Raw genomic sequence first — 24993 nt, forward strand, 5'->3', positions numbered from 1 at the left:
ACATGGAGACTGGAAGAACTCTCAACAGAGACTGTACTTTGTACTGTAACTCAAGAAGTACAACTTTCCACGTGAGCTCCTGGTCCTCTTCTACCCTGCCATTATTCAGCCTGAATGTCCATCAGAGAAATCACTGTCTGGTTTGGCTCATCCATAAATGAGGAGAGATTCAACAACCAACTGGGTCTGCAGAGTGGATCATCAGGGCTGATCTTGCCTCCATCCAGGACTCGTACATGGCTAAGGTCAGAAAAAAGGTAACCAACATCTCTGCAGAGACCACACATCCTGCACACAAACTGTTTAGATATTTACTTTCAGCGATGTTTGCAAAAAACCAGCCACCACAAAGACAGTTTCTTTCCCCAGGCTGCCTTTCTGATGGGCACAATATACACCTTACAGCCGGATTGGTCAGCTACACTGCTGTTGAAACAAAATCAGTACATTCCACTTTCAGAACTTCTATTTATTTTCCCTACACAAAAAAGAAAAAACGTTTTTGTATTGTTTACTAAATATATGTATGTGGTGAGCTCTGTAACCAAAGTCAAATTGCTTGATTATGCACACAATTATGTCCAAATAAAGATTATTCTGATTCTAAATCCTTATCATGCGGCTACCGAGATTGTGTCTGCACTTTAGTCTTGGCCAAAACCTCACAAAACATGACAGTACAGAATGTTACATTTACAAACTGATTTACTTTGGATTATTTAAAGTGTATGTTGCCATTGTTACAATTCTTATAGATTATTGGCAGCACTGCTGCTAATATGCTATTAGCACACGAGTGACAGTAACTTTATTGGATGCCACAAATAAGTGACCATAAAATTACATTAAGAAAAATAATGAATGATAAAGAATCACAGCATTGTTACAGAGGACCCCAGAAGACCATCCATGTTAGCGGATTTTCTTTATTTTGTGGTCTTAGTCTGGTGTGAATGGTCTTAGACAACGTTTTACTCAAATTTAACTGAACCTGACTGCGTTATATTATGGGTTAAAATGGAGCTGCATAATTACAATTAAATCTAGGCCTGGCTCCTTAAGTTATGATTAAATTTAGTACAATTAACTGAAGTGAAATGAATGAAGTTGCTCAAACTGTTATAATTGGGGCTGTATTGTCTTAGATGTAAGTGTTGTGATTTTTCAGTAGGTAGGCAGACTTGAATTATCAGTCCAAGCGCTGATGCCATAAAAGTGATGTTTGTGCTGAGGACAGAGACAGAATTCAGCTGTGAAGCGGAAGCGGTGACTGTGAAAAAGAAGTTGCTCAGAGCACTTTATGGCTCTCATCATTGGTGCTGATGTGGAGGATGAGCGGAGCGGGTGGGGCCTGGCAGGGATCAGAGACAGGCTGCGCTCACTGGCCGCAGACTCCTCCAGCGTTTAGTTCTCCAGCTTAAAAACCAAACCGCATGTGTGACCCCGGGTCGGCCTGCTGCTGGACCAAAGCTGCAGTCATTTTCCAGGTCAGTCCCAGATGGATGCGGCGCTGTCCTAGAGGAGGAGGAGGAGGAGGAGGAGGATAAAAAGCCTGCAGGCATTTTCGCTCAGCCTCCAGCCCGGCTAGGCTACGAGAGGCAGGGGAGACATGACTCTTTCTTTATTATAAGGACGACATCTCCGCGGTTGGCAATGTGAAGAGCCTTGTGAGTTTCATTTCGTGATCCTGTCAAATAATTATGAACAACGCGCAAGATATGTCGCCCGATTTCGTGTTGATGCGCCTGGTGTCCGCAGCCGAGGATGACCGCTTGGACGCAGAAAACGGCAACGTGCCGCCGGGAGGAGTGGAGGTAGGGCTGGGGAAGGATGCCCTGGCTCACAGCGGCGTCAAATCGGCTTTGGACATCAGCCGAGATCCGACGGCGGGCCTGGAGCACCGCGGCAGCCTCCCGAACAAAGGCCAGCCGAACAGCGAGACCACGGCTGCACCAGACGGCCGGGGCACGGAGGGCCGGGCCCCGCCGTCTCCCGCACCGCAGCCGCGGAGCTCCATGGAGCCCCAGGGGTTTGACTTCGTCCCCAGCCCCGGCCTCCGACCGCAGCTGCTCGTCTTCTCCAATATAATGCGCAACGGAGAGGGGATTTTGGATTTAGACCGTCTGAACACACCGAGGGATGCGCTGGAACGGAGCCCGGACCCTGGCTGCTCCGGCTCAGCTGTTAATAACAACACCCTGAGTCCCGGAGACGTTGATCGGCACCAGGACCTGCTGGACCAGAGACCGTCCGCAGCGCAGCCTTCAGCCTCTCCATCCGCGGAGAGTCTGGGAGCCGCCGGGCTGTGCCACCACCGGCATCGATTCATCACCAGCCCCCACAACTGGCCCCTGTTGTCGGACACATCCAGACCTCTTCAGGTAGGTGACTCCTGCAGGGACCAGGAGGATGCCGTGTTTGAGCTGGCACGGCGGTTTGGTGGGCTAGGGGTTGGAGCGGTACCCAGGATGCTGTTTAAAGGAGCCGAGCTGCCGCACTGCTCCTGTCAGGGTGGACAAGGGTCTGCAGATGGACACCTAGAACCCAGGGATGACCCGACAGAGACCAGCGATGCTCTGTTGGTCCTGGAGGGACTGGGGAGTAGGGACATTGATGGCTTGGGTATGGAGGAGGGCCCAGAGGAGGAGCTGGATGATGAAAATGGACACAGTGAGTTTTTGCTGAGAAGAAAAAAGGAAATAATCCAGAAGATGTCCGGGACTTTCTCTATCAGCAGTTTCCAAGTGGAGCTGAGGACGCAGATGGAGGAGATGGGCGTGCCAGGAACCCAAGCAGTGGATACAGGTCCGCAAGGTTCCAGTCAGGTTTCAACCAAGGTATCGACACCTGTCCAGAACTCACAGTGGACCACTAGCCCAAACCCAAGCCAAGCTTCGACGCCCAGAAGAGCCAAGCGGTGCACCAGTGGCCCCCGGACCCCCACATATCGAGCTGCAGGTGGAGAGAAGACATTCAAAGTTCCAGGGAAGTCCAAAAAGAACTCTTTAAAGACCCGACTGAGTAAACTGTTCCGGACTAAAAGCTGCAGCGGTTCTACTCACATCCTGGACAAAAGGCCCTCTGTGTCTTATTCAGTATCCTCAGCCATGAGCCTGGTGGACATGGAAGGTGCATCTGGAGCCGAGACGGATGCTGACAGGTGGGAAATCTTTTACACAGCACATAAAGGAACCAGACTCTCTGTCCTTAATAAGAATAGAAACATAAATACATGGCCAAATATGCAGTGTTCTTTAGTTCAATAATATATTTTAGTTTTAGCTTTAAATACTACATAATTCAACATACAACATTTCAACTGTATTTTACAGCCCAGATTTGACAAGATTTGAGCCTGAACCATGGGAACAAACAAATATTTTTAGATATGCAGAAATCACTAGAGGTAGATTTAATAAACAATAATGTGCAGTCATCATCATTTAGTTATTTAAACTGTGCTTTCAAATGTCAGATGTTTAATGAAGTTTTAAGCAGAGTGTGAATTATATAAATGCTATGATGCCAAATCGGTTCTCTTGAATTGACTCCAATCTCAAAAAGGTTATAAACGCTTATGCAAACGCTACATATGAACCTTTAAAATGTTTTCCTGTTTGACTTTATCACAGCAGAATTTAAGGATTTTTTTAATACAGTGTGACATAAATAATCTTCCATGCACTCAGAGTGGAACATGTAAAACACCAGTTAAGTTAAGTGGTATAAAAAGCAAAAAGTATTAAGAGATATTTAATTTCATTTTTTTTATTGTGTTTTAAATTTCCACTTGGTTGTTAATCTGACTGAAAACACAGTCAATGTTTTACACAACATCTATTTTCTGAGAACATAATAATCTACGTCTGTACGAATGTCCACCCAATGCAAACATGATGACTGTTCATAAACCACTGTCAGACTTTTGAGATTGGAGATGTTTTTAGGGCTCTACTTCGGTCGTGGCCCTTTTCAGCTTCAGGCACCAGGACAAACAAAGCTGGATTCAAATTTCCAGGATTTACAATATTAACTGTTTATAATCTTCCAAATATCTTTAAAAATCCTGAGCTATACCATGAAGTGTCAGTGTATCAAGAATATTAGAACAAAATTTAAAATCCACATGTACACATATGAATCAACAAAAACTGCCTCATTTCCTAGCTACAGTCATATTCACTAATTTAGCGGCTCATTTATCAGAATTAAAGTACCTCTGAAAATAACTAAGCAAGTATTAAACATACTTATTATCAAGCCCACATTCCTCTATTAAAGTGTATTGTTTTATTAGTTTGACGTAATATTCTAATTTTCAATGTCATGTTTTCATTATATGCAAGCAAAAAAAATCATTATCGATAGAAATAAGGGCTTTAAAACTTCAGTCTGTGAGTAATTAAACTATATATTTATTTATCTTAGTTAATTGTGTTACTGAAACGAATTTACTTTTTGACAATATTCTTATTGACATGACTGCATATGGAGACTGTTTAAACATGCTATGCTCATGTTCTTCTTCTTCTGTCTGTGTTGATGCTTTCCCTGCAGCCACAGGGAGCCCCGGCTGACCAGGGCCCACAGTGCCTTCTCCCCTGCATCCCTCACTGCCTCCCTCTCTGCCTCCCTCTCCACCTTCACTGGTAAGGACCGCTTCATCTATGCCAATGTTTGGCTTTGCTAAAGAAAAGGAATTGCAATATGACAATGCCTATAATCCTTTATGAACCTGCTATTAATTACAGACCACAGCAGTTTTTTTGATATTGGCTACAAGGGCTGTTGGCCAGGGCCACAATAGAAGAAGGGGTGCAAAAGCTAAATATTAGGATAAATAACTGAGTTATTTGTTCTTTGTCCCAGAACACATTTTATTTTGGTTTTATGCATGCACAGGGATCCCACTGGCTTGACTTTACTTGCTGATAAGAATGCAGAAACCAGGCTCTGTTTGGTGTCAGTCACACTTAGCTCAAATCGAGCATGTTACCCTAAATCTGAACGCTACCTTTAACTAGAACTATGAAATCCGATGTCACCAGAGCACTAAAATAATGCAGCGAGAAAGGAAAACGGACACACAATAAACAAACATACAATATTTTAAGATCAATCTACTTGGTAATGATAAATTAAACATACCATATATCTAACCATGTGGGTCACCAACCTTTTTGAAACTGAGAGCTACTTCATTGGTACTGTGTCATACGAAGGGCTACCAGCACTGACCTTTTGAAGTTGAAGAGTCAGAGTTCACCAATCAACATATTTACAATGTTGTTGTTTTTTCTTTCTTTCTTTTTTTTTTTTTTTTTTTTTTAGATATTATCATTTTTAAATCTATATAAATGCAAGTGTGATTACAAAAGTAGAGCAACAGACTGATATAACATTTTAGATGCAGCTCACTGGAGGTATTTGCTAGTTATAAAACGGGCATGAGGGCACCCCATGTGGTCCTTGGGGGCTACCTGGTGCACGCAGGCGCCATGTTGGTGACCGCTCATATAGGACATACAGGTATAGAATATTGTGAAAACGTTTAATGTTAGAAACTAATGGTGCCCAATCATTATCAGCTAATTAACTGAAAACTCTTACAATGGTTTAGTGAGCCTCTAAATAATCTTTCAGTCTGGGTCAGTAGGAGACAGAATCACAGGGAAGACTGCTGACTGGACAGATGCCCAGAAGACAGTCAACACCCTTCACAAAGAGGATGAGCCAAAAAGCTACAGCTATATAAACCGGTTGCTCACAGACAAGCATTTCTGTAGAAAGTCAAGTGTGGTAGGAAAAGGTGCACCAGCAACAGGGAGAACCACAGCCTCGAGGATTGTCGAACAAAATCCGTTGAAGAATTTGGGGGAGCTTTACAATGAGTGGACTGAGGCTGGAGTCGGAGAATCAAGATCCACCGCTCAGTCCTGGTCCCACACCCTGGAGGAAGAGGGGAGAGGCACAGAATCCATGTTGCTTCAAGTCCAGATTGAAGCTTCCACAGTCAGTGATGGTTTGGGGTACCATGTCATCAGCTGGTTCTGGTCCACTGGGTTTTCTGAAGTCTACAGCCAAAGCAGCCTTCTACCAGGAAATTCTAGAGCACTTCATGCTTCCCTCTGCTGACAAGTTTCATGGAGATGCTGATATTATTTTCCAGCAGGACTTGGTGCCGACCCACACTGGCAAAAGTACCAAAAGCTGGTTCAGTGACCATGGCGTTACTCTGCTTGATTGGCCAGCCTACTCCCCTGAACTGAACCCAATAGAGAAGGCAGCTATCAGAGCAATCTGGGTCTCCAGAACACCTCAGCAGAACCACAGGCTGATCACCTCCATGCTATACAGCACCGATGCAGTAATTCATGCAAGAGGAGACCCAGCCAAGTATGAAATGCATAAATGACCATACTTTACAGAAGCCTGAGATTTCTGTTAGAAATATAGTTTTTATTGAGCTTGTTTAATATTCTCCTTTTCTGAGACACTGAATTTTGGTGTTTCGATATCTGCAAAATCATTGAAATTACAAGAAATAAGGGCTTGAAATATTTCACTCTATGGTTAATGAATCTAATATATGAGTTTCACTTTCTAAATATAAAGCCAATTTATTTTTTTTTACTTTTTCATGATATTCTAATTTTTTTAAATGTGCCTGTACATGGCAATTCTTGCAACCTTTAGCTGACCCGACCATTTCGCCACTGGAATTGGTGCGTAAGGATTTAGGACAGAGTGCTCATATGTAATAGAGATAAGGAGGCCTGCAGCTCAGCTGGCTAAACTTAACTTGCTGACTTCATAAAAATCATTTTGCTCTCCACTCGCCTCAGAACCAAACTGCTGCCCCACATTACATTACAGTCAAGAGTCAGCGGAGTGTTTCTGTGTATTAATCAAAGCATAAATAATGTATTTGTTATTCACAGGCTGTCTGTGTTTATGTACAGAACAGCATCTCACGTAACTCTTGCAGTCTCTGGATGGTGTCCTGGAAGCTGTGCCTTCTGGGAATCCTGTGGTACTCATGGGGAACACAATGCCCCCAGTCTGAACCTGTGCAGCGTTTTGTCATTGGATTTTTGTACTAAGCATGACATTCCATGACGGATCACCATGTATAAGAACAAGGTGATTCATATGTGTACTTGGTACCAGGCCACCTTGAGTCAAAGGAGTGGACTTTAAAAAGTGTACTTTAAAAAGGCACAACTGCAGATCAGTCATTTACCCCAACTGTTCCTGTTGGGCTTTTTTTTTCTTTTCTGGATGAAATTGGGCATCACATGAATCTACTAACTGCCCTCTTGACTTTCTTCCAAGTTGACCAGAGTTGATTTTAACACTTGACGCTGTTCTCGTGTCTTTTATCAACTCAATTTCATGAGCTTTTATAGCTGAGTTTAAACAGACCCCTCAACCCCTTTGTTTTATCAAATTTTACACCCATTTCACATTTGCCACACCCTTTCATTTTTATACTGATTATTTACAGATTTAGCTATGCTTGAAGCCAGGTTAAAGAAATATTTGCCTCTCCATCCCTAACTGCATCAGTGCTGTCAAACAGATTCAGAACTCGCTGGAGGGGCTATATATCCCTTTTGGCCAAGGCACAGCGTAGGATTCCTCATAAGGACTGGAGAATGCCACCATGGATAGGGACGTCTAGGCTTTACCCCTAGATGTGGAACCCTCTCAACCTAATCTCAGATAAACATAAAATAATCTGATGGATGAGGGATCCTTTATAACGACCATTCAGACTAAACTCTGAGGTTCCACTTGCAAAGGTACTATTACAGTAGTAGTTATATTGTGTAATGACACAGACAATGAATATGTAGTCTAGGTCCAGGTAGTTCCTAAGACCCAAACCATGAAATTCTTAACCCAGCTAGTAATGCACAACCTCTAAATAAACTACAGCGAGTGATGGCTGGTGACATTACATTTAATTAGTTCAGTGTTTACTGCACCTAGCGATTGATTTGAGTTTCCCCTTCTTATAGCCATCTCCAGCAGGCAGAATTTCACTGAGGTCAGCACAGTCTGGAGCATTTCATTTAGTCTGCTTGAATGTTCTCCAGTGGAGTGATTTGGGCTGATTCTCTCGGTGAGGTTTGCAATAATCTTCCTGCGTGGTGCTGCTTTAGGAGACCAGAGTGCACAAACACAGCTACTCCAATGTAACCCTGTCTCTGTCCGTCCTCATTTTCTGCCTTTCCTCCCATTTGTCATTTTGTTTCCCCAGGTGAAACAGTGTCTCTGGTGGATGTGGATATTTCTCTGCGAGGGACAAACACTCCTCACCCCCCAACTCCTCCACGCCGAAGTCTCAGTCTGCTAGGTACCCTTTTCTCCATGGGTCTGCTCTTATCCATGCAGTAGTTGTGCCAAATCAAATCAAAGCCACAACTAGGTTCATGGGGGGGGGGGGGGGGGGGGGGGTCTCTATTTAAACAGGAGGAAGCACAGCAATGAGGCAGTTTTTTTCTCTCTAGCTCTAATCCAACACACACCAGTTTTTACAATCTACTGTAATCTTTTTTTAGGAGATTTGAAAGGTCAGCGATGAACAACAGATATAATTTGAAATCTCTAATGCAGTGAGTGAATAGGCAGAGATACCAGAGACTTTACAGACTGTCTTTCAAGCTTTTGTCTGCTTGTTAAGGCTTATCGGTCTGATTTTTCTGCTGGGGTCTATCTGGGCCGATACTGATGTATGAACACATGCAGCTCTTGGTTTACACAGCCACATTGCTGTCTGCAGAACACTCTGCACACCTTTCATGTGTTTGCTAGCATAGATACTACATTACATCCAATCCAGCATGCGAATTATACATTCTTCCTGTTGCCTTTGAATACAGTTATGCATTTTCTTCAATATAGTAATCAGTCACTATCTCTCTGAATTCCCTACTTTTGGTCTCTAGCCCTTTGAGGGTGTTTTTGAAATACAATGCCTTATGAAATATCCATAACATTTTATTTTAGAGACAAGCATAGAATAGTGAATAATTGAGGCTAAGAAACAATTTTAATTTAAGAGATTTTTTTTTTGCAAATACAAATCTGAAATCCTTGTTTACTCTGATACCCCTAAATAAATCCTGTACCAACAACTGATGTCAGAGAGGTCCACTTCTGTGTAATCAAATCTCAGTATAAATGCAGCTGTTTTGTTTCTGGCCTCAGAGGTTTGTTAAAGAACATCAGAGGACAAACCACAGCAGGGAAGACCAAGAAACAAGGCAGGGAGGTCAGGAAGAAAGTTGTGGAGAAGTTTGAAACAGGGTGTAATGAACCATACTGTGGACCCAACATTTCAAGAATTTTAACAGGGAACTGGGGGAGTCATGAAACCTCTGCAGGACTTATCAGGAACCTCTGTAAATGGAGAGGATGGGATAGTGGCTGCAAAACGATCCAGAACTGAGGAGAGACTCAAATGAAAAGCCACTAATCTTTTTAAGTTCCGAACTGAGGATCTAATGCCGTTGATTAGTTCCTCAGTCCTCCATGGAAGCCTGTGAGAACCGTAAAGGATGGGAATGACGTCACAACTCGTAGCAACTTGGCAGTGAGGAGGGCTGGCTTAAAACGATGCTGCAGATTCAGGCAGAATGGCAGATATTAATCTAGAATCCGAGGGACAGGCAAGGGTCATACATGGTGAGGCAGATGTCAGAAAACAAATCCAGACAATAGGCAAGGCTCGGAGGTCGGGGCACAGGAACAGGGTCCAGTAATCAAAAGCTTGGCAAAAGCCAGACATGGGCAAAGTTAGGTAGGGAAATCAAGGAGACAGAATCAAGGTTGTGACATGAAGATCAAACAAGGACATGAAAAGAACACTGGACACCTATTGCCAACAGCTTTCAATAATCTGGCTGAGATTTGTTGGCAGGAGAGAGTTTAAATAGAGCAAAGCACTGGTGTTAGACATGAGGCTAAAGCCGCTGTTCCACTGGCCTGCCCGACTCGGCTCCTCCCTGCCTGGTGATCTTACCGGTTCAGTGATTCGACCATCCTAGAAAGGTCTGGAAGAGGGAAATGTCTTCTGGGCATTGCTTTAAGCTTGAAAATATCAGGCCTCAGCGTTTACCCGGTATCCGAGCTCCGTATATAGCGGCCACAACTGCCAAACCACACCGCTGCTCCCTCCGGCTGTTTTCAGTCACGGAGTTAAAATTTGAGATAGATATTTTTCTTCAGCCATGGTGGGGGCAAGGAGAACACGTTAATAAAAAATATTTTTTAACGAGGTGAAATTATTTCTATTAGTATGAGTTTCGAGCTTGATCCCTGGCTGTCACAGGGGAGCAGAGCGAGCTTCAAACATTTCCCTAGTTCGAGCGTCTGTAGAGCGTCTAGAGCTCCGGAAGGAAACCACTGCCTCAACTGGGGGATATCAGACACTTAGTTAAAAGTTGATGCTTTATATCACATCTTTTGCCTCAGCCATGGCGAGAGCAAGGAGAACACATTAATAGCTTAAGAAATTGCAACCGCAGTGATATATATTTTTTTGGTTTGATTGTGTGCTTAGTAGGCCGTGGGCTGGTCTTTCAGTCAGGTATCAAGAGGTGGATAAATGGACACTTCAGAGACAAAACATAACAACTTTCAATGTGAAATGAGAGACAGTTTCGATAAATCCACGGACCTGATACAGCTCATCTGGCTATAGAATATAGAAAGTGTCCTTTTTTCCCCCCTTCAGGCGTGTTTCATGGGTAGAAAATAATAAAATTGTATTGCGATTTGATCGACTCTGTTCATAGTGGTCGTGAATATTATGGTCGTTGTCCTTCAGTTTTTCTGGACTTGTGGTTTCCCCTCACCGCGCGGCCAGTCACTGAAAAGAGGGGTTTTCACTTAAAGCTCGTCTTGAATCAGTGCGGTTTTTCTCATCTGTACAAAGCGTAAGAGCAGATGAATAGAATTAAGTTTAGGGAAGTCCTGGAAGAAAGCCCATAACCCCAGGCTGCAGAAGACTTGAGACTGAGGTGGAGGTTCAGCTTTCAGCAGAACAACCCTGAGCTACAGTCTGACCCTCTACCAAATGGTTCAGCTCAAAGCATGGAATAGCTCAGTTCAACTCCAGATCTAAATTTGATTGAGAATCGGTTAAAGAGTTGAAAATGGATTATCCTCTGCATTATCCTTTGTCATTAGATGTGTGAAGAGAGCACAACCTTGCTGCTGTAATTGTAGCAAAAGGTGGTTCTACAAGGTTTGGACTCAGTGGGGTTGAATACATTAGCACCCCACACTTTGTTGCACAGATTTTTATTTTAAAAACACTTAGAAAAGAATGCATCATTTACTTTGTGTTTCACATAATGTGCAACTCTGTGTTGATATATCAAATAGTCTCTTAATAAAGTCCAGTTTTACTGATAATGTTTGGGATATGTAACAAATGTAAATAAGTTTAAGGGGATGAATAGTCTACAAGACCTGATAGCTCACTGCTACACCCACATGTGAAAGCTGAGACTGATCATGTCACCAAACAGCAGAGCCATGCTCCTTTACCAGGCTCTGCCCAGGCAGGAGGAAGCAGAGCATCCTGGGCTTTCTGGCTGCAGCAGAACTGTGTCAGGGATAGGGTCCAAAGGAAAAGGTTTGTAATTTGTAGTGAAAGTGTGACCCTGGTTACACACTGCTGGTAGAGAAGATGATTAGGAAATTAGTTCTCGTCCCAGGATATTTTATTACAGGAGTAGATGATCATACAGAGTCAGATGATAACATGTTAATCAAATTAAGAAATAAAGGCCTATAAGCCTGCCTGTCTGATCAGCATTTTGTCTGATGGTACAGATAAAAAGCTTTGTTCCGTCCTTCCTTTACTCCTTTTTTTCCCCTCCCTTCATTTCCTTTTCCTGACATCAACCGCTATTGTTTTCCTTCTTTTTCCCCTCTCTGCTTCCTCTTTCTCGTCAACTCCACATGCATCTTCATTTCATCCTTTCTCCAATCTGTCACTGTTGTCATGTTTTCCAGATGACATATCAGGGCCTCAGCCTGGGCCTTTCCTTGTCAGTATTGTGGGTGCCTCCCTGCAGTCCCTCCCTCTGCCTCACCCTCCTCCTCCTCCTCCCTCCCACTCTACCATCCAGCACAGTCTCAGCCTCAATGGTAAGACGTGGGTAATGAGAAATACATGATATCAGAGCTGTTTTTCTTTGTTCTCCAAATAGTCATCCAAATCAATGTGCAGTTAATGTATGGTCGTGTTACAATGCTTCATTTTTCACCCTTCCCTGATTCAGATGCCTTTTTCCGGGCCCTTCCTCATTCGAACCCGTTGTTGTTGGATGCTGTTCCACCAACAAGGCAGCCTGCTCCCCCTGTGCTGTGTGCTCTACGGCGATCTGAAGCCAGCAACTTCACAGCCAGTTTGAGAGAGTTGGAAAAGGTAAGGCTTTCTGACTTCAGCAGTGTGAAAACTAGAATTAGTCTTCTTCAGGTGGGAAAAAAGGGAGAATCTGTCATTTAATGTGAGTATAAATGCCACTTGTTGTTAGAGAACAATATTGAACAGAGAGCACCATGAAGACCAAGGAACACGGAAGACAAGTCAGGGAGATAGTTCTGGAAAAGTTTCAAGTGGGGTTAGGTTCTATCCTGAGGTTTGACCATCTTATAAAACTGTTCAGTCCAGGTTTGTCAGCCTAAATAAGCTTTTCAGTTGCCTTTTCTGTTATAAAACATAGAGACATATAGCTTTTAGGCAAGTAAACTGTGGTTAAAATGTCACCAGTCTTCATTGTTTAGCAATTCTTTCTGCAGCGGGTTAGAAATGACAGAAACAGTAACGGTCCGCTCCTTAATGTGCTCCTGGTATGTTGTTGGTGTTGCCTGCAGTGCGGCTGGTACTGGGGTCCTATGAACTGGGAAGATGCAGAGGTGAAGCTGAAGGGGAAACTCGACGGGTCCTTTTTGGTCCGAGACAGTTCAGACCCCAGATACATCCTGAGCCTCAGCTTCAGATCCCAGGGAGTCACACACCACACTCGCATGGAGCACTATCGAGGTAAAAACAACAACAACAACTCACACTCACATTCATGCATATTTAAATTTGGCCTCTGTATCATTTGAAAAAAGTCTACACATGAGAAGAAGTAACTCTCTAGACTTCAGTCTTCATGGTTTTATACATAAATATTCAAGATTTCTTAAAATCATAGCAAGAGCTCAGAAGTAAATGACTGTCCACATTATATGATTTCTGTATGCATTTATACCCAAAAGCACCCATCCCTTACCTTTTTTGGTAATTAACAATACATCTATACATGAAATAAAAAACAGAAGTAAAGTTTTATCACGACTAAAACTGAGTTGGATAAATGTGATTACAGCTATCTAAATCCAGGTTATGTGACTGTTGTGGTTTGTCCATTTTTAAAATCAAATAAGTCAGATTTTGAGAAAACATTCTGTATTTGAGAATATTGAGTTATAATAATTAACAATCCATGATTTGGTCAAACCAAATTCCATGTTATAATAAAACAAAATTAGGGAAAAATAAACTTTGGATTAAGAGTCAGAAATTTGAACACCTGTTCAGTGAGCCCCACTAGCCACCCTCAGCCGCCCGCATTCCATCCAGGTCACTAATGCCAGGCCACAAAATGGAGTGGAACAGCTCCCATCTACTTGAACACTTTATGTCCCAACTTGGCCCCTCCGGTTATTAAGGTATTGTCGGCTAGCAGTGCCTACACACGCCTCAAGACAACCCAGGCTTTATTATCTACAATAGTAGAACAACCTAACCAGGCTTACCAGAACTGTCTATCTTCAAGTAACTGTTGCAGTCCTACACTTTACTTCCTCTTTTACTCTCTGTTTGCACTCTCCTGCACTCTATTTCTACACTGTCACCTCTGACAGAACCTGACTAGAGGTTTTCCTTCGAAGTACTTTATCATTCGATTTAATATTAACTACATTGTTATATACTTATTTTAGGTTCCTTTGCATAAAGCGTCTGCCAAATGCAGGAACATAAATATAAACTTTTGATCATGACCTAAACTCCGATATGTTTTGCACCATTCCTCCCTTATGTCAGCTCATCATTTGCAAACTGAGCTCCTTTTCCAAGATCAAAAAGTCAGCTGATATACGAAGCACAAATGTTTTAGCAAAGGACAAAAAAAGAAAGACACCCCCCCCCCTCAAAATTTTAAAGCTTATTATTTTGCAGCATTTGTAGCAGTCTGAAATTGCGGCTTGTAGTTTTATGGGATCTAAGTTTTCTTTCTGCATTCAGGGACATTCAGCTTGTGGTGTCACCCCAAGTTTGAAGACCGCTGCCATTCTGTGGTAGAATTCATTGAGCGCGCTATCATGCATTCCAAGAATGGCAAATTCCTCTACTTCCTGCGCTCCAGAGTCCCAGGTAAAAAAAACAAAACAAAGCAAAAGCTACAACAAAGAAAAAGTAAGAAGATGTGTATGTGTGATCTTCCTTTATGTCACCGCAGCTTTTGATACCATCAACCACACCATTCTCCTCTCCTGCTCTGAGTCCTCTCTCTACATCGCTGACCCTGCACTCTCCTGGCTCAAATCATATCTCACAGACCGACAGCCATTCATTCACATCATCAACCGCTCCACCTCCACTGTTCTTCTGTCCCAAGGCGTCCCCCAGGGTTTGGTGCTTGGTCCTCTCCTCTTCATACTTTACCTGCTTCCTCTTGGCAACATCATTCGCCACCATAGTCTCCACTTCCACTGTTATGCTGATGACGTCCAGCTTTATATCTCCACCAACTCCATCACCCCTGCCACTCACTCCTCTCTCTCAAACTGTCTAGCTGACATCAGATCTCGGATGCAGACCAACTTCCTCAAACTCAACTGTGACAAATCAGACCTGATTATTATTGGCCCAAAATAACCAGGCCCCTTCCTACCTCAATGATCTGCTCCATCGTCACAATCAATCCATTCATCTGATGCTAACCTCCTCACTCCACCAGTTAGGACCAAGTACCGAACCTGAGGTGACAGCCTTCTCTGTAGCTGCACCCTCCCTTTGGAACTCCCTCCACAAACACATCCGAGACCACATTGACGAGCCAGCCTTCAAATCTCTGATTAAAACACACCTTTTTAAACTTGCCTTTAATGTGTAGCTCAGTGTAATTTGTTCTGTGTTTTAGTGTATTTAGTGTATTCTTTCATACTGTTATGTTGATTTGATGTACCTTTTTGTAAAGTGTCTTTGAAAATTCAGAAAAGCGCTTTTAAATAAAATGGCTTATTATTATTATTATTATTATTATTAGTAGTAGTAGTAGTAGTAGTAGGAATATTATTATTAATATTATTAATTATTGTTAATATTATTGTTATTATTATTATACCTATGCGTAATTTTCTACACCCACTTATTCAGGGTTGCAGGGGGATGGAGCCTGCCTCAGACACAGACAATGATGGACACACACGATCACACCGCAGGACACTAAGGAGTGGCCAGTTAACCTAACAAAATAGTGTTTGGGCTGTGGGAAGAGGCCAGAATAGCAGAAGAAAACCCATGAATGTATAATGAGAACATAGAGACTCCACACAACAAGATCACTTTTCTTCTTGCTGTGAAGTATCTGTGCTAAGCACCACGACTCTGTGCAGTCCCAGCGTTACCATCTCATTTTAAATGTCTTGTAAGGTTGAAAGGGACATTTCTAACCATGGTAGAGAATAAAAATGTTTGGAGTGTTTTTTATTGTGTTCTGTGTATTTTAGTGTGAATACACTAGGCCACTGAGATGATGTATTATGGTAAACCCAGTCATGCAGCTTTTATTGGACAAGCCACAGGGCCAGGAAGCATGTCTAAAGCACATAGTGTAGCAGAGTGATGTTGACTGCTTGCTTTCTGCTTTTTGTTTCAGGGCTTCCACCAACTCCAGTTCAGCTGCTGTATCCTGTATCTCGCTTCAGCAACGTCAAATCATTACAACACCTCTGTCGCTTCTGTATTCGGCAAATAGTCCGCATTGACCACATCCAAGAGCTTCCACTGCCCAGGTATTCGGCTCCTCACAGTTTATTCAAGGTTTCATATCTTGTCAAAAGAAGTGTTTGAATTACAAAAGTCTAGTTGTCTAGAATAATACACCTTGTCACAAAAGATTTGTCAGCTCTGCGAGGAAACATATTCATCTAGATTTTAGAGATGCACAGAGAAATTGGCTGGTGACCAGAACTGGCCACTGCTTGATCAGCCCTGGCTAGTGACCAGCCAGCTGGAAACTTGAAAATTAGATTTCTTTATGCTCAGTGAATGGACAATGCTTAAGCCCTACCAGATTGCAGTAACAGCACTAAAGAGTGCTGTAACTGCGGGACTGTGAGAATACTTTAAGTTATTTTCAGTATCTGCACAGAGATAGAATAGATTACAACATATATATGTACGTGTGTGTGTGTGTGTGTGTGTGTGTGTTACCAGCCAAATGGTCGGACTTACCATTGTCATTCAATGCCATATTTATGACTTTCTACATTTAAGATACATATTGAAGGCATCAAAACTATGAATTAAACGTATATAGTATATATGTATATATGTATATATGTATTCCCAACTATTTGAAGACGTTCCCTGAGGTAGTAGTAAAAAATAAACACAAACCACTGAATGAGAAGGTGACTGTAAACTTTTGACTGGTAGTGTAGATGTATAGATATATATAGGTAGATTTAGATAAATATATAGATATCTATGTCAATGTCTAGAGACAGAGACAACTAAGTAGGGTGAGAGATGCTATTTCAGGCTTTGAGAGGGCAAGAGGAGCAAGACGTTTGATAGATAGTAGGAGGGAAGAAGTTGCTGTACTCTATTTTATTCATCTGTGCTGTCACCCTCTGTCTGTTATAGAACTTGCAGGTTTGTTTGCAGCCTGTTGAAAATCTCAGCATTAAGTGAACAATACCCATGCTCTATAGGGGCACACAGAAACCCTGTTTACTGTTAGGAACACTAACTGCACTAATCACTAATATAGGATGCTGTAGGCAGTTTAAATGTCAACGATGATAATTTTCTCAGTTTTAATTGAGTACATTTTTTTTCTGAAACTGCTCTCTCAAACATGCAGCGTGATGTAGGCTCTGCTCACAATATAGATTTTTAATGACCATTAGAGCAAGAAAAATAGAAAAACATATTTTTTTAACGTTGTTCTTACACCTCTTTATACTGTAGATCACAAAGGGAAAGTGGAATCAGCCAGAACCGGTATTGGCAGGTTAAACCCAAATTAGCTTGGATTTCTGATTTAGACTACTTAAATAAATAAATCCTGAAATTCTGCATTTGAGCCACCTTTCCTGTGGGCAAATTGTACATTTAAATGTGTAAATGTTTGCCAATAAAATGTCATTTTAATTTTGTTTTCCTTATTTTTTACCTCTTTTTAAGATCACTGATCTCCTACCTTAGTAAGTTTTATTACTATGACCCTGAGGAAGAGATGTATCTATCAATCAATAGTATTCGGAGGGTGGTAGGATCAGACCAGGATGCCAACCCACAGACGTAGCAACATACATCTGCTAACCTCAAGTGAGTACACCTTCTAATCAGCTTTGTTTCTTTTTTGTATATCAATATAATTTTGGGTAATTTGTCATCACTTTGGCCTGTAATTAAGGCCAACTGCCATCACCCTCAGGGTGAAGGTGGAATTGCCTTTAATGTCGGTAGCAATTTGTTTTGTGTGCAGGAATGTGTTATCTATAGCAAATGTAAATGTAAAGAATAAGATAGAAAAAAGATTGAAGTTGACTTTTCCATTACAGTCAAACTGAATAGTTTAATTTCTCTATTAAGTACCCTGTAATATATCTTACTATGGGTTAGCACCGTATCAACGACTAAACAGAATTATTCATTAAATTGAGTTTGAAGTGTTAACCATGTCTTGTTAAAACAACTCTTTTTCCCAGAGCTCACATAAATAGCTTTTCCATAAAGACAGAGTTAAATGACAGGATTTGTTTTAACCATTGCATTACAAGTAAGAGGTTTTCATACCCTCGTCTTTTACCTGAGTGCTATTTAAATATTTGGGCTTTAAAATATTTATTTTTATCATTCTTTTTTCAGAGTGAAATTATTAAACAACAGTTAATTTCACCGACTTTCAAAAACAAAAATCTATGCACGATTTAAAATTTATTGTGGATTTCCTCCAATGTGTGGATGGTGAATTATACCCCACTAATATTTTGGATTAGCTGTGAGTTTGCAGGCTACACATCAGCAACATGCCCTTCGGAAACCATCTAGAAGCTTCTGGTACTGTTTTTTGTTGGGACTACTCTTGTAATCAGAAATGGTAGAGTTAATTTAAATTGGTTACATTTAAAATAAAAGGACGCGGCTTTTAAGCATTGTCCAATAATGTTCATCAGGGACAGCCTGCGGTCATTTAAGCAGCTCAACGTAAGCTTGATTTGTCAATCCCATGGCAGGTTCTGATGTGGATTTGGGATCTTTGCCCTCTTTGGAGGCGGTTCCCCTTCATTACTTCATCCACCTCAACACAGTCCCACAGCATGTTTCTACCATCCCAATGCTTCACAGGTGGTACAGTGTTCTATGATTTTAAAATCTTAACTTGACTCCTGCTAACATACTTTTTGCCACTGTGGCCAAGCGGCTCAGTCTTTGCCTTGTTTGACCTCTGACCTTTCTTCAGAAGGCATTTGGCTTGTCCAAGTTATGCAATTATAAGTTTCAGTCAAGCTTCAAGGTGTCCATTTTGGAGCAGGTGCTTCTTTCTTGAATAGAACTCCGTGATGTAAGACTTGCTTAACTGTTGAGGTGACCTTGCTGTTTCAGCAGTTTTTATCCATGGAAGGGAGGAGCCTCGGTGGTCCTTGGGTATAGGGTAGTTCACGCGTGACGTCCCGCGTGACGTCAGCGCTACATCCGGGTCCGGCTGGTATGCAAAAACAGTACTGTTCTCGTCTACTACATGACAAAATGGGTGATTTAGACCCTAACAGATTTCCTGTTACCTGAGAGTCACAGTCTGAGTCAGATGGTCGAAACTGAGACACTGTTTGTTACATGATTCCTTCTTTCCTGACCTACTGACTGCATAGAGGCTCCCTCTACTGACCAGCGGACTCATGAGATGAAGTATTCACACTAGAGTATTTACCGCATATTCAGGAAGTTCTGCCAGCATAAACAAGCCAGGCAGTAAACGTAAAAGTGCAGTTGCTGCTCGAACAAGCTGAAAGACGATCTCTGTATCACTTGCTTATTGGTTTGGTGTGTATTTGGTGTGTTTCCGCCTTTACTCAGGATGGCTAACAGGAGTCTCTCTAGGAGCTTTGTGATGTGGGATTTCAGGGCAACAGGTCTATAGTCCTTGTGGACTGATGTGTGAGTTTTCGTTGGTAGTAGAACAAGGCAGGATGTCTTCCACAACACTGGAACCTTCTTCTTGGTCAACCTAAGGTTGAAGATGTGCTGTAGACTCCGTGAGAGCTGCTCTGCACATGCCTTCAGGTCTCTGGAGCAGACACTGCAACCTTATGCTGCTTCAGTCTCTTCAGCTGCCTCTTCACCTGACTTCTAGAGATAGAAAAGTGAAAGGGAGAGTCTAAGGGAGCAGCACTATTTTCTTGACTTGGTTGAAGGCAAACAAGCAGATGTAGAAGGCAAGTTTATTTATAAAGCACTTTTCAGTATCAAGACGATTCAAAGTGCTGTAGAAGGATTAATGGCCAAGTCGGAAGATAAAACTTTGAGAAGTGACAGGGAATCTTTGGGTCAAAGGAGGTGGAGTGTCTGTTTGGCTAGCTAGGGGCAGGAGAGTTGGATGCTGAGCTTGTTTTTGAACTGAACCTATTGAAGAATGTGTTCAAATTGGTTATGTCCATACTTCCATCTGTCCGATCCTCATTTTGCTTGAAGCCTGTGATCTTCTTCATCCCTGACCACACATCTCTGATACTGCTCCACTGGAGCTTGCTCTCCAGCTTCTTCCTGTACACCTTCTTGCTGTCACTTATCTTGACTTTAAGTTGCTTCTGTATACTCCTCAGTAATTCACTGTCTCCCTTCTGGAAGGCTCCTTTGTCCTCTCGTTTACCAGTTCCTTTAGCTCACTGTTAATCCAGGGTTTGTTGTTAAGAAAGTATCTCACTGTTTGGTTGGGGATGGTGCTATCCACACAGAAGTTGATAAAGTCATAACATTGATGTCCTTTCCATGTGGCTGGCACTGTGCATCTCAGCCTGTGGCCTCAAAACAACCCTGAAGGGTGTCTTCAGCTTCCTGTGACCATCTTCTCACAGTTCTCTCTATTGCAGGTTTCCTCTAAAAAAAGAAGCTTATGTTCTGAGCAGGGAAAAACAAGATTGTGATCTGAATTGCCAAAAGGAGGTCTGGCTTTAGAGATGTATTAGTCATTGACATTTGCATAAAACTAGTCCAAAATTTTGTTTTCTCTGGTAGAGCAGGTGACAATCTGTTGAAAGGTTGGAAGTGTAGCAGGGAGCGGGGCATTATTAAAATCACCAGATATTTCCACAGACGCATTGGAGTGTTTTCTGTATCTTAGGAACAACTGATCTGATGACATCACATTTAGTGTGGGCAACAGTAGAAAGTGGAACTGTAAGCCAAAAGAACACTTGTGGACTCTGGGTAAATAATATCGATGGAAACTGACTGCTAACACTTCAATATTCAGGCTGCAGAGACCAAACTTCACAGTAACATTGTCCGGGATGACACAAGCTCTTGTTCACAAGCACCGCCAATCCACCACCTTTGCTCTTGCCGCTTCTCTTTAAATCTCTGTCTGCTTGTATGGTCAGAAAGGCTGGCAGAGAGACCCTGGAGTCAGGGATATGACAGTTCTACTTGTCACCTACTCATTAACTAAGCTCTGTTACAGTAACAGGTTAACTTTAGCCCCTCATGCAGCCTATTACTTTGAGCACATACTTTCAGTATATGTGCATTACTCAAATTAGTACATCAATAAATTACATTTAGCTCTACATCTATTAGCACACATATGGGGTTCCGCTGAAATTATCTGTGCTAAAATACACTTGTCTCCAAACCCTGTCTCCAGGTCTCTTATGGCTACGAAGGACTTATCTGTACTGGTCTACAGGTCTTCCAGCAGCAGTCCCTGGAAGAGTGCATACGGTCTGGAACAGACTCTACTGTAAACAGCTCGTCACTTTCTGAAGAAGAATTATGGGACAAAACTTCATTGTTACTGTTTCTAAAGCAGAGGACCTCAGTTGTGTCTGAAGAGGGAACAAAGAAATGTTCTTATCTAAAAAAAAAACATGTTGACAGACAATAAAAGAGCCTATGTCAGCTCTTCTTTCCTGTTTCCTAAACCAGCCGGACTTTTTAAACATGATGCACTACTCAATTTGTATAACTGTCGTTATGAAGTACATCCATGTTTTTCTTTCTATTTTGTAAAAAGTCAGGATAATGGGTTTAGAGATGTCTGGAGGGAAACACAACCAGAGGCAAGGCAAACCAGCATCCGGCAATGACAAGAAAACCTCAGACCTTTCTTTTTCAGTCAGCTAAGACAGACTCCTGTTTCAGAGATCTTTCTTTATTTTGCTGTCAGTCAAAAATGAAAAATAGAAAATAGAAATCCCTTCAACCTCAGTACTGCGTCATCTGCCTTTGGTGTACGCCATTTTAATACCGTAGTTATAAACCTACAAGGTTGCAAGCCATCTATGTATTTTTATTATTTTGAGACTTATTTGGTCCAGCAGGATGTTTTTTAAACCAAAAAGCACTGCAGAATGATAATTACATTTGTGAATGAGAGCAAACAGTGCAGTGGCAGCAGATGGCCAGTACTCAAACGTCCTGTGTAACATATAAATGGAATGATAATTAGAATATGCAGCTCATGTAAAAACATGATCAGAGTAAGGTCTGAAGTCAATAATCTGAAAATGGTGGTATATGTAATCAGAGCCACTCTGATGGAACAGTATTAGGTTATCAGTCCCATGTCACTCTCAAAACAGCTGTTGTGTCCATGTTCCCGTCCAAAGGTTTGATTTACTTGTAGAGTTTCAGGTTTTGTTCAGACATGGTCAAAAGGTTTGACAGTGACAAACATTTGTGTTTTGTGGGTTTAATATTTTTTGCTTTTTCATGTTTTTATTTGATATGGTGAAGAACAACTTTCAATATTTTATACATTTAAAAGACTTTTATTAGGAACTATATCAAACTTTCACACTTTGAAACTACTATACTTTGAACTACTTTGTCAGGAGTTTTACTTCACACTGAAAAATACAAAACTCATCCCCAAGGTGTTCCTGATTTGTTGGAAGAGGATCCTGAAAGATGTTTGGATTCCACTCTTTATCCATGGAAGTGTTCCCTTGTGACCTTCTTGGAGGAAAAGCTTCCCCAGACATGGATCCTAACAGGATGTCTCACTGCTGGTACGACACAGGACTGTTCCTATATATTTTTTTTGTCAGAGACAATCAGAACGAGGATTCATTAGGGAAAACAGTCTTCTGATGTATACCCTTGTTCTTCCAGAATTACAGGCTGTCTTTGATGTTTTTCTCAGACAGAAGAAACTTCTTTGCTGCCTGTTTTGTCACAAGGCCATTGTTTTAAAGACCTTGCCTTACAGTACATATGTTCAGAAGCTGTCACATCCACCTGCTGTCGAGGCTGAAAGAGTGACGCTGCTCGCAAAATGATTCTTTATCACACTCGCCAGGAGATCGCCCCAGTGAATCCTGGATAAACCTTTTAAGACTTGAGCAAACTTGTTCCATAAAATGTGCAGAATTTCTTCTCATACACACCCATGTAATGCCCAGAAAATCAGAGAACCTGAAATTTAGCTAGACAAAATATCAAAACAAGGCCCTGGCACAGATAGGCGAAATCTCCGCTGGAGTGCGGCAAGGCTGAAGCTTGAGGCAGGTCCGTAAGGCAGGCTTTGGCTGGCACCGTGAGGAAGATGATGGCTGACCGATCCGATGAGCTAATGTAGGAACCACCTCATCTGTCTCGTTTTGACGAAGAGGAGAAGCAGTTCTACTCCTAACCTCCCCCTGAATGTCTGTAGGCTACTCTTCACCTTATCTCTACAGATGAACCCAACCACTCTACAGGCCAACAACAATGTGAAAGTTCCCCACAAAAAAATGAAGTGCAAATGTTTTTAAAGCAAATAGTTTCACAGACAAAACGTATAGATATGACATTTGCATATTTTGTCTTTTCTCTTTTGCCTGACATTTCCCAGAATGCCTTTGCATAAGATCCAATGACCCTATAGATGCAATGTTAGGAAAGAACAAATCTCTGATCTGATTTGCTTTTTTTCTTCTGAAACGTGAGGATCTGAGGTTGCACTTGACCCTGAGTTTCTTCTCTGTTTTTGCCATAAGGGGACAGGTTTACCTTCATTTTATTCATTTTACTGCTGGTAACGTGTTCTTCACTGAAAATCTAAGCTGCCAAAATCAGAAAACCAAAACACAGATATCAAACATTTATAAATGTTTCCCCACTTAAAGTTGATTCTTCTTTTAAGATTAAAGGTTGTTTGCTGATGTAAAGCGATTAAACACCAAAATAAATGTAAAGAAGTCTCCTTTAATTTGGTCTTAGGGAGTTGAAAGTTTTACATCGTAAACATTGGTTTGTTTTTGTTTTTATATCATGATTTATGTCTTCCATACCTGTTCCTTGGCTGTTGGTTTTATTTGCTGAAATGCCCAACTGTATTTCATCCTGAAGCTGACCACTGGTTCGGGATTTTGAGTAAAATATAAAGAATACACTGGTGTGTGGTTCTTTTTGAATGTTTTTTTTTTATTCGGTAATGCGGCAAAGGTCTCAATGGAACGATGCATGAGGTAAGTTTTGTTGGCTTTAAGATGAATCGGATCAGGAAACGAAAATGAAAGTTATTGTTGTGTTCCATTTGCACTGGCAAAATATTTTTTTGAGTTTCAAGTGGTAAAAAAAAACTGCTGTAAAGTCAAAATTTCAACTTAACAGTATTTGGTGCTACCCCCCAACCCACTAAAAGTCAGATATAGTGGCTAATAATTAAAACATAGTGATAGTTGCATAAATTATAAGGGTAATTGTAGTCTGCTTTCTCAGCACAACAAGCAAATCAAGCTTGTTTTCTGTTTCAGGTCGGATATCACAGCATTCCCAAATCTAAGTTTTTACTTCAGGGGCAAATGGAATGCATCGACTGAGATTAGACCAATTTATTCCAACTGTTAGCTATTTGTGTCATGATTTGGTTTGTGAAGGACCCAAATGCAGAGGCTGAGGTGAAAAAGAGTTTTTAATAATAAAATAAGGAAAATTTACAAGGAGAGTAGGTTGGGTAACACACAAACAAACATTGTAATCTCCCCCACTTTTTGTAAATACACACTGGAGTTAGAAATCTTTCAGATTATTAAAGTATTATGCAGTCTATACAAATATACCACAAATGTTATACCTCATATTATTTCAGCATAAACAGGAAACAATTGTTCAAGTTTACATCCTGACAATGTCCACTTACTAAATTAATGAAGGATCATCTTCTGGCTGGCTACCTGCACAGAAACCATCTGTACTCACAACATCACACACTCTAGGTGTAATGGCAGGTTCTCCTTTCACAACTGAGCTGATATGGGCTGTGAATGTCCTGCTTGGCAAGTTAGGGGTGTAACAAAGGATGGGTTGACTTCAACTCAGCTATTTTACGGGGGTCATAATCCAGCCTCATGGTGTTATGTGAAAGGCTACTGATTTCTCAATGCACCTCACCTTCTTTACAAAGTTAATTTATTTGCAATCTATTTATTAAACTTGGCATGTGCACTCTCTGTTGGAATGTTCCACAATAGTAAGATTTGCAT

At 41.5% G+C, this 24993-nt stretch overlaps 1 protein-coding gene across 2 annotated transcripts; it reads left to right on the forward strand.

Annotated features, from left to right (window-relative positions):
- The first annotated feature begins 1229 nt into the window (after nt 1–1229).
- socs7 (suppressor of cytokine signaling 7) lies at nt 1230–23898 on the forward strand. Of its 2 annotated transcripts, XM_012869810.3 has the most exons (10): nt 1233–3160; nt 4558–4649; nt 8267–8362; nt 12034–12168; nt 12303–12448; nt 12898–13066; nt 14318–14446; nt 15954–16089; nt 17489–17632; nt 21171–23898. In XM_012869810.3, the coding sequence occupies exons 1-9, from the start codon at nt 1701–1703 to the stop codon at nt 17607–17609; spliced, it is 2484 nt and encodes an 827-aa protein (XP_012725264.2). In that variant the 5' UTR covers nt 1233–1700; the 3' UTR covers nt 17610–17632; nt 21171–23898. The 2 variants fall into 2 exon arrangements, with proteins under 2 accessions (XP_021175827.2, XP_012725264.2); XM_021320152.2 differs by lacking the exon at nt 12034–12168 and having other exon boundaries at nt 1230–3160.
- The last annotated feature ends 1095 nt before the right edge of the window (nt 23899–24993 follow it).

This window comes from Fundulus heteroclitus, chromosome 5, assembly GCF_011125445.2.
Source record: "Fundulus heteroclitus isolate FHET01 chromosome 5, MU-UCD_Fhet_4.1, whole genome shotgun sequence".
Lineage (NCBI taxonomy): Eukaryota > Metazoa > Chordata > Actinopteri > Cyprinodontiformes > Fundulidae > Fundulus > Fundulus heteroclitus.

Excerpts from the sequence above, each read along its gene's own strand:
- socs7 (XM_012869810.3), top strand. The coding sequence starts at position 1,701 with ATGAACAACGCGCAAGATATGTCGCCCGATTTCGTGTTGATGCGCCTG. Across the intron at positions 4,650-8,266 it reads CTCCCTCTCCACCTTCACTG|GTGAAACAGTGTCTCTGGTG; the intron begins GTAAGGACCGCT and ends TTGTTTCCCCAG. Across the intron at positions 12,449-12,897 it reads GTTTGAGAGAGTTGGAAAAG|TGCGGCTGGTACTGGGGTCC; the intron begins GTAAGGCTTTCT and ends TGTTGCCTGCAG.